Here is a 15,615-nt window from a genome sequence, read left to right as displayed (position 1 = left end):
ATCACCTTCTTTATATGGATGACATAAAACTTTATGCATCTAAAAAGAATCACATTTTATCTACTAATAATAACTGAAAATTTCTCAAATGATATTGGCATGAGTTTTGGTATTGATAAGTGTAAAACGCAATCAATATGTCGCGGTCATTACGAAAATTTAGAATATATAACTAAAGAAGGAGAAATCATTAAAAATTTAAATAAAGGAGAATTTTATAAATATTTAGGTATTAATCAATCAAATCATATTCAACATTCAATTATAAAAGAAAATTTAGAAAAACAATTTTATTTAAGAATTAAATCTATTTTAAAATCAAAATTAAACGGTAATAATTTAATTAAAGCAGTTAATACATATGCTGTTCCATTGTTGACCTATTCTTTTGGTGTTACAAAATGGTCCAAAACTAATTTACAGAATATAAATATTCAAACTAGAGTTCTCTTTACAAAATTTTGTAAACATCACCCCAAATCTACTATTGAAAGATTTAATTTACCAAGCGAAAATGGTGGTAGGGGTTTTTCAAATCTAGAAATTCTACAACACAATCAAATTGCTTCACTAAAAAATTATTTTCTCAATAGAGCTCGTGACAACACTTTTTTTAATGCTTTGGTTTCAGCGGATAAAGGTTACACACCTTTAAATTTAAGTGATAATATAATTTCAGAGATTGTTGAGCCAAATATACCTGACACTATAGCAAATATAAAACAAAAGTCTTTACATGGGAGATATTTTAAAGAGCTAGAACAGCCAGAAATTAATATTCAAGCTTCTCATGCATGGCTTAAAAAATCAAATATTCATCCTGAGACTGAGGGTTTTATATTTGCAATACAAGATCGTGTTATAAATACAAGAAATTATAAAAAACACATATGCGGTTTACAATCGATCATTGATAAATGTAGGATTTGCGGAACTGAAGGGGAAACCATTGAACACATCATTTCTTCTTGCACCGTTTTGGCTCAAAGCGAATATAAAAAACGTCATGATATATTCGCAAAAATTATACACATGAATTTAGCAGTTAAATTCAATTTATTAAAGGATGCACAACCACATTACATTTATAAACCAGAAAGTTGTTTAAAAAATGACAATTACAAATTATATTTTGATCGCACAGTTTTAACTGACATTCACATTCAGCATAACAGAGCAGACATTATTATTTTAAATAAACAACAAAAGCAAGCATATCTTTTAGATATAGCTGTTCCAAATTCACACAATATAACACAGACGTATAATACAAAAATTAATAAATATTTACAACTCTCCGTTGCTATGAGAAATCTTTGGTGTTTAGAAAAAATTTAGATTTTACCATTTATAATTTCAGCAACGGGAATAGTACCGCAATCTCTTTTTAAAAATTTAAAAATTTTGGACTTAGAGAACACATTGGTGGTTGAAATTCAAAAAGGTATATTATTATACTCATGTCACATCGTGAGGAAATTCCTTAGCATTGACACAGAACATAAAACACAAAAAAGTCAAAATGTGGAGGTAAGACGCCGGTAATTATGTTGATAAGCACTGCACTATTACTTGATAATATATTATTTATATTACTTGATGATATTGATCCGTAATAGTGTATGTACTCCGGCAAAATTGCCGTGCCGCCGGGTGGAGGTGGGATAGTGTATTATTTCAATATTTCACAGTTTTGTTATTTAATTTCAGTATTGTCTGCAATCTGTAATATCGTATGAATAAGCTCTAAGCTGCATGTCACTGTAAACAATGAGCATATAAAAAATAAATAGAACTTTCAAAGTAATTATCATTTCTTGATAGAAATATCTGTAATGATAAATGAATTCGACATCGACGCCATTTACATCCTGGTGACCGTTGCAAAAATAAAACTGAATCATAAATATCTTATGTTCAGGAATGAAAGAACCAAATTGTTGAATAATAACGTTTGTGACAGTTCGGTGAGTATGTGGCAAACTACGCCACATGTTTTCGATGCTTTTGTTTTCACAGCCGCTCTTGATCACAGTTTTTTTGGAACATACTCTGTGTAATAACGTTGCATCGTCAAAAACTGCTATTTTGTTGTATTCTACTCTTTTGGTGAAAATATAATTACAAACTCGGACTGTTCATGCGAGTTCGCATTTCCTGGTCAATTTTCCATCTATTCAGAATATCCAAATAATTTATTTATAAATAATATTATATACAGGGTGATTCTGAAATAAGTTTGGAAAAAAATGTGGAGTATCCTTGACACAAAATAATTCTGAGTAAATGACTTTTGGAGGTGAAATCAAAAGGATGGAAATTACCCTATACCCTTGTCTTTCCAACGCCTATGAATAGGGAAAATTTGTCCGAATTTGTTCACTTCACTAACAACCATTGTTGTTACATCAACTTCACAATAAAGTCGTAGGTGCAAATACACTGCTTTGTAAATGTTTCTATGGAAATGAACGAGAGGAGTAAGGTTACGTTTGTGACTGACAGGCACATTTGATTATTATTGTTGCTAAACTACCAAGATAATCAGGTAATCACCTTTAACTCAGCAGCGTACTAGCAATTTTGACAAAATTTTCCATCATTTGTATCTCGAAAACGAAAAAACTTTTATAAGAAAATTTTTTTGTCAATGACTTCTTCTCATCATCACCATTTACCGGTTTTTTTCCAAACTTATTTCTGAATCACCCTGTATGCGAGGGAGCGCCAATAAATTGACGATAATTATTATTGATAATTTACGTGCATCGGTTGAAAATATAATCTGCTTGGGGTCGTCCAGACAAAAAGAAAAATCAACAACGAACGCCCCCAACTTTACATTTTCTACACAGCACACCCGGTAATTTCATTTATTAGTTCCGAAGTTATTCCAGGGTAAAATTCTCGCCCGGGCAAACTAAAACTACGCGAGTGTATGTAAATTTAAATATAAAACTGCAACGTTGATAACAGGGATGATGGATGTGTGCCGTAATTTCCATGGATATTGTGGCTAAATACATTTTACGAGGATCAAGTTTATAACAACAACAGATGTAATTGCAAACTTTGAAACACTTTTCTTTTCTACTGGAGACAACTAACAAGTTAAAAATTCCGGTGATATTCAGTTCCGATCCGTTTAAACTGGAAGACCGTGTATATGCGTGAGTAAAATATGAATTATTTAGAGTACACTAATTTCAAATAATAAATTTATCTTATTGCAAAATGAATTCCAATTATACAGATCACGCTCGACCTTATACATATACCAAACGAGACCTACATACCTACTTGTGAATTTCAGCAATTTAAATGAGACAGGATAACGCCATCGCAACGAGCGTAAGCCATAATTTCATTTTATTTTACAATGTGCGAACACTGTGCCGATTCGAAAACCATTTTACGTGTCAAGCTTCTCTTTCGTCATTGTCATGTTTTAAAATTATTTTTTTGTTCGACACTGTCAGAATTTGAGAATTTTCTCCTGTGTGAACGGATTTTGATAAATTTGACAACTTGTCAAAACGAAACGTCAAGCTAATTTTAGAGATTTTCAGCGATTTGGAGCCTTTGGGGGGCTCGTTGAACAAAAAAACGTATTCAACTCGTTCTTGTGTAATTTGAGCCTTTTTTGGCACTCGTGGACCTTTAAAACTCTCGATTCACTCGAGTTTTAAACTGGCCCACTCATGCCAAAAAAAGCCCAAAATTACACACGAACTCGTTAAATAAACTACTATTTTCTGCTTATATGAAAATGTTGAAGAAAAAAAGGTAGTGTGTGCAAGTTTCAATTATTTTAATTAAATTAATTTAAAATTAAAAAGAATAAATTATTTAAAGATATTTATTTTGCCGCTGAAATGGCTTGCAAACGCAAACATAGCAAATACAGAGTGATCAACAAGAAACCAAATCAAGAGTGCTACCTCATCTTTTGTTTTATCGAAACGTATTTCTATCATGGATCAGCCGCTTTTATTTACTTGCTGTGGACACTCGTTTTGTTGGTTGCCTACCTCTCAAAAATCTATCATTAATTGCCTTTATAATTTTTTTGTAATTCATGAATAATAGATTTAAAAGCAAGTTATAATTAATTATTATTTATTATTGATTAAGGAAAAAACACACAGTTACACAAAATTCCTTCATAAGGCACAATCTTGAGTTACAAAATTTTAAAAATACATAATTATTTTTCACAATTCTTTGTTTTGTTGTTTTCTGTAAGAAAAGTGTAAAAGTTATTATTCTCTAATTTTTGGGTAATTGAGAACTTACTCGTATCTTTTCTAGCAGTGTTTAAAACATTTAAATTACTCCAAGGTCAAAAAATAAGTTTTCACAAAAACTGCTCAAAATGTTCTCCATTGTGGTCCAGACAGAATCAAACTCGCCTCTCATAATTTCAAAAACCCTTATGAAGCTGTCAATTTGTTAAGGGTAATGTGTGGGTTTTATTTCTTGCAACACACAAAGGGAAACAAATTAATATCCTTCTTAAAAAATTTCTGATAAGTGCCATAACACAATTTAACTTGTTGTCTTAAACGCCTTATGGAAGTTGAGGGATGTTCCTTGATAATTTGTTGAACATTTTGCACCATTTCTAAAATTTGAACTAAGGACTGACCTGACTTCTTCTTAATGATGGGTTATGATTTGCTAAAATTAGGCACTATAATTTTAAGACATTGATAAACTTGTTGATAACCAATACCATCAGGTTTGGACATCTGGCTTAAAAATTCTTCGGTGTAAGGGGGTACAAAGTAAGGCCAGTCTTCATTTTCTTGTTTCACCCTCTTTCGAAAATAATCTAATAAAAATGCCTTCTCTTTAATGACAAAACCCCTTTTACAACTTATTCTGGGATAATTATTGCTTACAACTTCAGTAAACGTCTGTAAACTTTGCCGAAATCGAAGATTTGTTTTCTAGGTTAAATCACTTAAATTGTCAACAACAACAACCTTGAATTTTGAAATGTGACATTTCAAGGAAGCATCTCCGTACCAGTAGCGTCGCGTTTGGCAATAAAGATGATAATTTACTTACTCTTACAAATGTAAAATGTTGCTCTTGTTAATCTTATAAATTGTTTCCCTTATCTTATAATAATAATAAAATGCACAATTATAATTCCAACGTCTAAAATTCATAAAGTATCATTTTTATTAAGTAGCGTTTGAGACCATAAATTGTCTACGCCCATGTTTTGACCGCTTATGTGCATATGATTTTGCTACGACGTGACCGATAATTTGCAACGCTTGCTCTGATTTGGATTCTTGTTGATCACTCTGTATACAGTATAACGTAATGTGATGTTTTTAAGAAAATCACTCGGACAGGTCGATTTTATTTTGAAAAATGCCATCCTGTGCATCACTGATTTTTGCGCAATGACGTCATCACCAATTTTTTTAAATGACAACCCCCACTTTTTTCTTCTGTTTTTGATAGACCGTTCTACTACCTAAACAACGAATGAAAAAAATTGGTGTCTTACATAACAATTTTTTTGAGAAAATTCGGTCTAAAATGGAACGAAAAGCCCTGACATTATTGAGCACAGTGTACAAAGTAAAGTAAAATTTTTACATTAAAAATTAAATTAATTTTTTTAAATAAAATTTGCCATTTTCTCAAAAAAATTGTTATGTAAGGTACCAATTTTTTTCATTCATCGTTTAGGTAGTAGGAAAGTCTATCAGAAAGAGATGAAAAAAATGGGAGTTGCCATTTAAAAAAATGACGTCATTTAAACAAGTTGTACGTCACAGGCTGTCCGAGCGATTTTCCAAAAAACATCACATAACGCTACTATGAATTTTGATCCAAACTTTATGTTCACAGTGTAGTTCAATTATTTCGTCAAATTACATATTTAAAGGTTTAGCCTTTGAAACCTTAGGCCCTTGGTGCAAAGAAGCCATCGATTTCATCAATGTCATCGAAAACCGACTTATTTCCCTTGCTATTCAACGTGGAAACGCTACAAGCATTCGGGGTACTTTTCCCGATTCCGCATTATTATCGGCAATTTTTGTATTGTAAACCAAAAATTTTATGTACTTAAGTTGATTAATTATACTTTACTTGAAAAAGTGAACATCAACGGACCTTTTAATTTGGAAATACAGGAATAATATTTTTCAAAAAATGGAATTTGAACAATTACATCAAGTATCGAGCCGTCAAATTAATTTGTAATTGGGTCATCCATGGATTTGAATCCGTATGTCTTTTGCAATTGATATATCGAACTCTAACCTGTGTTTCAAGCTGTGTTTATTGGAGCGTGGAGTTCAAGTAACGACATATGATTTCGGATTCATGGAAAAGTCGATTACAAATTAATTTGATCGCTCTTTATTATGAGTTAATGATAAAAATTTTATTCGATTATTCATTAAACAAGTGCTTTTATCCCTTGTATCTAAGTATTTAAACATGACTTTATAAGGCAAAATTGGATAAATATATATAGTTCTGCTTTTCTACTCTTTTTGATTCATTCTTTTGATTTTCACTTTCTGGTTTTTCCCCTTTGGGCCTCTTCTCTTAAGCAAACAAGAAAGCTTTAATTACTAGACCTCGACTCGTGTCTGTAAATATTGGTGCTCCCCACATTAAGATCACTCTGTATACACCACATTAAGCCAACTAGGTGCCTCATATTTGATTGCACTGTTGATTATGGCTGTGTACATAATTAGTTTCTCATTATGCTTCTGGAGCGTAACCGCTCGTAGTTCCAATTGCGCGAAGCTACTTCAACGATGAATTATGCCCAACTGCACAACACGAAACGGTATTGGACCATTCGATAATAATTATGCCATCTCTGGGCTTTGCACCGAGTCGACGATAATTGACCAATTACTATACAGAAGCTGACTCAACTAAGGAAAGTTTCAAAATTGCACTTTAAACAAATCCACGTTATTACAGCCTTGCAATAAAACTATCGACAACTATTGGATACTTAAGGACTGAGATTAAATTTAATTATTTCGTGTCTGGAAACTTCAACACCAAGTTGTTTAGAATTGGCGGTACTGTTAATATTTGAGCTGGAACTGAATTGAATGGAGCAAATAACCTGCTTTGTCTGTATTGCAGAATTTGTATAGTTCGCCAGTGGTTCAATAAAGCGCTATGGAATTTTAATTCTTTTTGCATGTCGGCCATTCTGGAAAATGTATAAAAAAATGAATAAATTTAATATGTAAATTACTTTTTGGTGGATGTTTGATTAAAGTTTTGACTGAATGAAATTTGATTTGCGACCAATGAATTAAATTTCGCTACTAGCTAAGTGACTAAACTGAATAAATACCTATTATGAACATGAAACAGCATTAAAAGAATTTGAGATGCGAACTATGTGATCCTACAAACATTTAAATCGTCTCCCCTGTTAAACTGACCCCTCACAAATGCTCATGCAACTTCTCGGTCAAACCTGGAACTACGAGTACATACAGAGCGCCCAGAAATGTGGTAGCAAGTTTTTCGATTGGTTCCGCAAGATGACACTTTGTAAAAAAGACCTTTTTTATGCATGGCAACGCCGCTATCTAAATTGAGATAAATAAATGTCAAGAATTGTCAAACGTAAAACATTCAAATTTAAATTTTATTGAAATTGTTCAAGTTGACCACCATTATGCTCAATGCATAACTGAACCCTTCGAGCAACATCTCGACAAATTTTAGTGCCCAAATCGGGGGTAAAAATTGTTCGGAAAACCTCCTTAACATATTCTTTTGAAAAAATTCAAAAAGTGAATGTTGCAAGATTGAACAAATTTGGCTTTTCGAAAGTGCCCTCTTGTGACACTTTGTGTAAAAGTTGCTACCACATTTCTGGGCGCTCTGTATATATCAGGAAGAATTAAAATAAAAGGTGTCATCACTCATCAGACTTCCCCATTAATGGGTGGCGTGGTTGCATTTTGTGCTCTGCGTCAACCTACATGTACTCGAGTACGGTAGACACTGACGGCGCACCTCCCCGATTGCGAGAGCTCCAAATAACTAATGAATGAAGAAATCTTTTAAAACATATTTTGGAAAAAGTCACCTTGAAGAGAAACAACACCCACTTCGCGGTAATAAATGAAACGAAAGATTTTGAAAAGATTTTTTTTAATAAATGAATTCTCAAAGAATAGTAATTTACATTTACTTTAGTGCAAGAATAGAACCAATACCTCGAGCTACTTCAGAATTCACAACCAGACTTCGAATACTCTCTCACCGCTTGCTTGACTAAAATCACCATCATCTCTGTTAGACTCTACAGGGTGTTTCAAAATTCGCGAATTCCGAATTCAGAGCGTGGTAGGGAAGGACCCAGTGGACCTCGAAAAATACTTATTAAAAAAAATCGCTCTTCCTGAAGAAGATATAAGCACTTTAATTTTGTTCAACACAGTGACAAAATATTATTCTAGCTACGTTGCCGTTTAAATTTTAAGAAAAATAACAAAAATTTAAAAAATGTTTACTCCAAAGTGAAGCTATTCTTCAAAAAATTGTTTTAAGTACGTTATTATTTTCCACAATCATCTATACCATAAATAACAATAAACACAACAATAAACTCTCTCTCATTCACACTAGTTTCGTGGAAACAAAATGATCTTACCATTATTTTTTTTGTGTTTTTTACCAATTTTACCTTGTTTTGTTACTTTTCTAGTTATGAGTGCAAACGATTCTTGTCATTTTCTATATTTTCTACGATGAAGTTTTTGATTTTTAATTTGCAATTCCCACCTTTTAACTGTACATTTGACAAAAATTTGAGAATGATAAAAAATTCACTTAATCCAATGCACCTTAATTGGTGTTTATCTCAATCTGAAATTTGCTAACATCAAATTTATTAATTCAATTATCGAGATTCCAAAAATATGGAACGAGTGTTTTGTAGCAACGTTTTTCCCCATGACCTTGTTCCTGGGTTTGTCCCACGGATATGTGCTGTATCACCACTGTTGAGGATTTTGTGCCCACAAAGATATTGAGAAAAATTACCACAACGAAAATTCCGCCCCCAATAAATTGTTTCTAAGGAAGTGTGATAGAAATTATTGAAAAATGAAAATTCTCAATTTAGCAAACCTGTTCGGACCATTCTAATACCCACATCACGACATGAAAGACATATTCGTGCGAAATATTCAACATGTCTGTTATACACTTTAATCCAATTCGCCGAATCTCTAAAATCATGTCATGTACAGAGTCGACATTTTCTAGAGTGGAGTAGGAGAGGATGTTCCTCCCTAATCTTCTTTCACTGGTTAAATTTAACACACGTATTTCAGAAACACCCTGTGTGTCATGTCATACCATGTCATACCAAAGTTAACTTATTTGTGATAAAGCCGTAATTAAACGATGCAAATTTGTAAATTTTGACTTATGTGATTGTCATTTTTCTCCCAGTTTTATTTGTCCATCGACTGTACCTTTTATGTGACAAATACGACAAAAGTTATTAAGGAAAATTGTTTAGAATCAACATCTAGACCCCTATATAAAATTTCAAAATCATCGGCCAACTATGATTTTTCATCTTTTTGAAAGAATTTTATTTTTAACAGTTCTCTTATTATGAGTAAAAAAAAATTCATACTTAGATTATTACTACAAGTTACTGGCTTAACACTAATAAGTTATAATTAAATGAAAGTAAATTAAAACCTTGTATTAAATTGAAAAAAAAAATGAAAAAAATCATGATTGGTTGATGATTTTGAAATTTTGTCTAAAGGCCTAGATGTTAATTCTAAACAACTTTTCTTAATAACTTTTTGTCGTATTTACCACATAAAAGGCACCTTGCTCTACAGAAAAATAGGGTTTTTGAAAATTTCCAAGGAATACTTGACTTTCATTTTAGAGAAATGTTTGACTTTTTATTCGATTGTCATATTAAACCTGTTACTATGACAAAAATGTTGCCATCTGAAAACCCTCTAGCTTCGCGATATCATTGGACCATACATCTATCTTTGCGATTTCATTGGACCACAGGGTCTGGCAAAACTTTGATTAGATTAATTTTTCCAGTTGAAATTTTGTATTTATTGTTGAGTGACGGAATATGATTGGTTGAAACAACTATGAATGAAATAGTCGAAATGACTACAATTTTGTTGCCGTACAACATTTTAAAATTTACTATTAGAAATTCCTGAATCGTTTTTATCTTCCTTTAGTATGTACTATTTAATATGCATATTTCACCGTTTTTTGGCATAAACAAAAATTCTCCTAGTCATTATCTGCATTAGTATTACAGTTGTGCAAATCCAAGATTTAAAAATTCGCACGATTTCAAATGGCTGACAAAATGCTTTATAAAAACTACCCTCTATTTAACAACTAAATCACTCATGAAACCTTAATCATCCCTGATTGTATCAACACCATGCCCGGTACAATAGCTCCCTTGTCTGGGTGATCTTATCACAGTGGAGGCGTCAAGGGAGAGCTTTATGATGTGACTTACAATACAATCTTAGATTCATTTGCAACAAATGGAGACCATTAGATTTGGTAAATTCAGACACGAAACCGGATATTTTAAGTAAGGGTAAATTTTAACGCTAAACAGGGTACAGTAGGAAGCACTGTCGGCTGTCGATGTTAGAACATAATGGGTTCTAAAAATGTACATCACACAGGGGGTTGACAGGAGTTGATAATTCAAATTAAAAATTACCTATGTTTTAGCAATGTGTGCTGTCGCATGATCTTATTGAAATTAAATTGAAAGGAAATAAGGCACTGTGCAAAACATATATGTATTTGACATTTCTTAAAAGAGTAATTTTAATGAGACCATGAATCGAGTGAGCTGAGTTATATAAAAATGTAAAAATAAAAACAAAAGTTGAAATTTTCATAGATTTACAAAGGTGGTTCTATAAATAAAGAAAAAAAAAGCAAACTGATTTTCCTTGTCACTTAATATACACAATTAACTGTTTACTCCTTGCTCTGACAGATTTAATGTGGCGTTAATTTAGAAAAAATGCGTAGAACCGTTCGAACTGTTTATAAATCAGCTGCGATATTGTAAAATTATTTTTTTTGCACATAGTGATGGGATAATCTAACCAATCTTCGTTGGGATCGTTCAGATCCAGCGTTTGCAGCAAATTATGTACGTTAAAATCGTCGGAGGAAAACTGTGCGAACCTGAAAATTTCCAGTTACGTCCCTGGTCCCATACATTTTAATTTGACGTCATTAAGGAGAGACCGAATGCGCCCCGATCTAATGAATCAAACATAATTAGATGATTCGCTTCTGTATATTGCAAATATAAAGGAATTGTTAATGTAATTGAATGGGAGCGGCGAGCCAGTTTATACTCATTTTGTTGGGTACCGAACGGACGTAATACCTGCAGATAATAATTTTAAATGCCCGCATGTCTGCCAACAGTTTAGAGTTAGTTTGTTTTCATCAGTTTGTGTGCAGTGTGGAAAACATAACAAATTTACTGTTCCCATTAATTAGGACTAAAAGCAATTTCCTGGAATTTTTCCGATGGGCTGATGAGTTTCAAATTATTTTGACAAGTAGCAACAACATCATTTTCATTAAAATAACTTCCAATTAAATTTTAATCAACGCACGGCCTTTGATCTTCTGAAAGCCGGTACCGGGAGATATTTTCATGATAAATATGTTATGTTTAGGGATACTCGGCTCAGTCAAGACGTAGACTTGAGATACTTTCCTTAAAGAACTACCACACAAACACCCAATTAACATTTTTTAAATTTAATACGAACTTGCTGCACCACGTATTACTCAGGCAATTTTCTTCTCATTTTCGTTATCAAATTGCCATTTATATTCGTGAATGGAAGACAAATTCTTCCAAAATGTAAAATAAACGTGAACTTAAAACTCGTATAAATTTTTTTCTCTACGTTGCTTAAACATTCGGTCAGCAAAACGATGTTTGTTTTCAATTAAAAATGTTCAGTTTCAGAGACGTTGTGGTTTTAATAACCGACAGAATTTCAAAATGGAAGCCTTTATTATGGTACAAGGATAATGAAATGAGTTTTGATGTTGTGTTGAAAAGCAGGTTATTAAGAAGTACGGTTTGTGCATAAATAATGCGATAAACGGTAATATTCGCAATATATTAAGTAGACAAGGGCTGAGAGAGGAGTGAGCTGGCGCCTTAAATTTTTCTGCGTATACGTGCAAAATTCTTTCGTCCTTTGAGCTTCACATTGTCGACAAATATGCTTTTTACATTCTTCAAAGGAATGTCGTCGGTCTTTTAATGTGAGTGTTGAAAAGAATTCTGCACATAAATAAAACTCAATGCAGATTAAATACTAAGATGTAAATAAGTGTTTGTTGGTAACTGTGTAGGTAACGAGCGTTGAAATAAATTTGTGATCACGCAGGTCGTGGTTTTCTTTTCTTCGTTCACGTCGTCTTTTTAATTGAAACAGTTTAACAATTTAAAAAAATGTATAACCTCACTTTTACGAAGTATTTGACTGGTCATGAAGCTACATCATACGTTAACGGAAACAAAAGCAAGCACTACTTGACCACAAAGTTTTTTAACACGCGTTATTTGCTTTAAAATTTTAACAGACCTTATCAGATTAGTAATACTCTTTAGCAACTAGTCAGCAGAGTAAAACTATTAAACTGCTCTTTTTCTTTTATTTTTAAAGTAAACTGCAAATGTCCAGCTAAACCTTGTTTAACTCGAAATTATTTAAGACACGATGGTTTATTTTCGTGATCTTATTTCTCACCCTGCACTTTCGGAATAAATTAGCCAAGTTGAAGTCGTCGAGATCTCAGGTCCAAGAACGAATCTAAATATTTACAAACTGGCTTAAATATTCGCAGTAAGTAATTAGGCGTTAATTCGTTAACCGCTCGGGGTATTAAACTCAACTCTGATAAGTCTAATTTCGTGTTATCTTTTCCTCGCCGGAGACATTTATAATATTAGCCAGACTAAACAAGTATGATTTTAAATTATTAATTAACTACATCAAAAAGTCGTGCTAGAAAAATTTTACGTGGTTAAACTCTCGTCGATGCATTTTTAACTGTATGTATTTCCTCTTGTTCCAGATGAGAACGGTTCACTTGTGGCAACCATCACGGATAGTCCCATAGACCTAAAGAATTACATCAAGGTATGCGAGGAACGCAGGAAATTCCCAGTGTTGTATAAATTAGAATTTCAAGTAAGTATTTTCATGAATAAATTAGCTAACAAACAACAAAACTCGACCAGAAGTAGTTGAAAAGGTGTTGCATGTTTTAGGTTTATGTAATCGGATTTTCCTGCAATTTCTGTTGTTTTATACTTCCATTTACGTAGCTGGATTTGCAATGCAAAACAATGAAGTTGAAATACGGACATTGTCGAGTTAAAAAAGTACTATTTGTATTCCTGGAACTGGGATTGTTTGGTGTAATTGTAAATGTAAATTTCTAAATTGATCATCAGGGATCAGAGTTTAGAATTTAACTAAAACTTTTATTAACGTGTGGTTTCATGATTCCTTCCATGGTATCATGTAACTTCATCTGGCGAATGCGATTTAGTATCTACTTATCTCTTGCCTCTTTAATTTTTTATCAGTTATTCAACAAGTGTTTTATCATTCCCTTTTGTGTGGAGAGAACGTGTCGCTACTACTTCTGATCAACAGCGCTTTAATCTGATTTTACACTTCCAAATCCTCACTGTGCTGTTCTTTGTAAATTTATTTTTTAAGCAATAAACCGATAAACATCCATACTAATCAACGGATACTTGGCTGTATTATAATCCTTCAGAAATACGAACACAAAGAATTATGAAATGAAACACTAAACATGGTTTACAACATACCTACCAGTATACAACTGCATACAGCATGTTGTGCTTTTTAAAATTTACGACTACTAATAATCCTTTTAACAATCTCTGTTGACAAATATGTTTTGACACGCTTTAAAGAAATAATGAGATTCTGTGAGTGGATCAATTTATCATATACTCGTAAATATGGTAAAATTTATAAGTGCGTTTGTGTAAGTAACACACCCTGCGATCAACAATTATTATTTAGATCAAAGAAGGCGTCGAGATCTTGGACGTATGTTGACAGATGTCTGAAATGCATGGAACTATTTTTGGTTGCATATACCTGCTTCCATTTTTATTTTGGAAAAATTTGCTGGACTCGGCGAAATAGGCAACAGCACTGTATGTCCATTCTCCGTTATTGAAAATACCACTACGATCCAATGATGAATCTTTTATGTTCTGAAGTAAAAACCATTTTTGTGTTAAAATTTGATTAACAGTGACAGTTGTTTAGCATTTATTGGCTAAGTTATCAAAAATACGAAAAATCTGACACTGTCAAAGTCATAGCCGCCCCTTATCTAAGTACCTAATTGTTGATTGCACCGTACAATATTAAATAATTTGCACAAATAATGTGTCATAAACCTCGGAGTACCTAGGTGTTGAAGAGTCGATTGTGAACGCACCACTCGTGTAAAACGTAAGATTTAAACAGCTGATCCGTGATCCGTAACCTGTACAATACGTTCACAATCGACTCTTCAACGCCTACCTACTATGAGGTGAAATTAAAAAAAAAAAAACACCCGCTATAAGTTGTAAGTACAACAAGAGTAATAATACGTTTATTTTTTAATATAAAATAAACAAACAGAAAAAATATTATTATTTACAAAAGTATTATCATCTAAATACATATATTGTACATTTTTTATTTAATAGGATAAAATAGTTATTTTAACTATCGGGTGTTCATTTAAATGTATCCTCAAAGTTGGCGTTGAAGAGTCGATTGTGAACGCACCACTCGTCCGTATGCAGAGTAAAAACACAAACAACGCATAAAGTGAGGTTAGATTTAAACACCTGATCCGTGATCTATAATACGTGGTGCGTTCACAATCGACGCTTCAGCGCCAACTTTGAGGATAAATTTAAATGAACACCCGATATTTCTTTCATATTGAGAGATCTGATTCTTCAGTTTATTTTCAAAATTTATCCATTTTCTTGTATGTTTGGTAATTTATTTTTTTCATTCTTTTATGTAAATTAAAAAAAAATAATTTGTAGGTTTTAATTAAAAATACAAAATATACTTAAAACAGTTTGTAAAAAGAAAAGAAGATCAACCCATTATTGCTTTTTAGTTGCATTAAATCTTTAATGGAGCTGCAGAGCTGAAAGCAACTAATATACTGGTTAAATTCCATTGTTGACCATCTTCTGTTGTATTTATATCTATAACGAGGCAAAGTTTTATCATTTCCTATTACGCTTTTCCCACTATTCTTACACCCACCGTAACGAAAAATCACATTTACGACTTTATCCCCAAGAAAAATTGCCTCAGATAAAGACACTTTGTACTTCTTAGCTTTGCAGTCGACTGTAGTAATGTTTAGGAGGCGATAAATGCACCGGACCTCAATAAATTTGGGTCCCTGAATTATTAGGCTCCACGTCTCCAAACCTCCCTCCCATATATTATATTAAAA

General features: G+C 32.5%; 1 protein-coding gene and 1 long non-coding RNA gene across 2 annotated transcripts in view; one reads left to right on the top strand and one right to left on the bottom strand.

The window, feature by feature from the left end:
• The window catches only part of Ptp36E (protein tyrosine phosphatase 36E), a 108,973-nt gene that overhangs the window by 51,295 nt on the left and 42,063 nt on the right, over positions 1–15,615 (top strand). Inside the window, exon 3 of the mRNA XM_069038440.1 lies at positions 13,168–13,283. Coding sequence (XP_068894541.1) covers positions 13,168–13,283 — 116 coding nt within the window. The remainder of the gene's footprint in view (positions 1–13,167; positions 13,284–15,615) is intronic.
• On the bottom strand, positions 4,103–4,728 carry LOC138123668 (uncharacterized). The gene is made up of 2 exons (XR_011156881.1): positions 4,297–4,728; positions 4,103–4,239 (listed from the first exon to the last, which is right to left on the bottom strand). It is a non-coding gene; the product is annotated as an uncharacterized lncRNA (long non-coding RNA).

Source organism: Tenebrio molitor, chromosome 2 (genome assembly GCF_963966145.1).
Source record: "Tenebrio molitor chromosome 2, icTenMoli1.1, whole genome shotgun sequence".
In the NCBI taxonomy this organism is placed as follows: Eukaryota; Metazoa; Arthropoda; class Insecta; order Coleoptera; family Tenebrionidae; genus Tenebrio; species Tenebrio molitor.
Note: the sequence above shows the minus strand (reverse complement) of the source record. Positions and strands in the feature narration are given on the sequence as shown.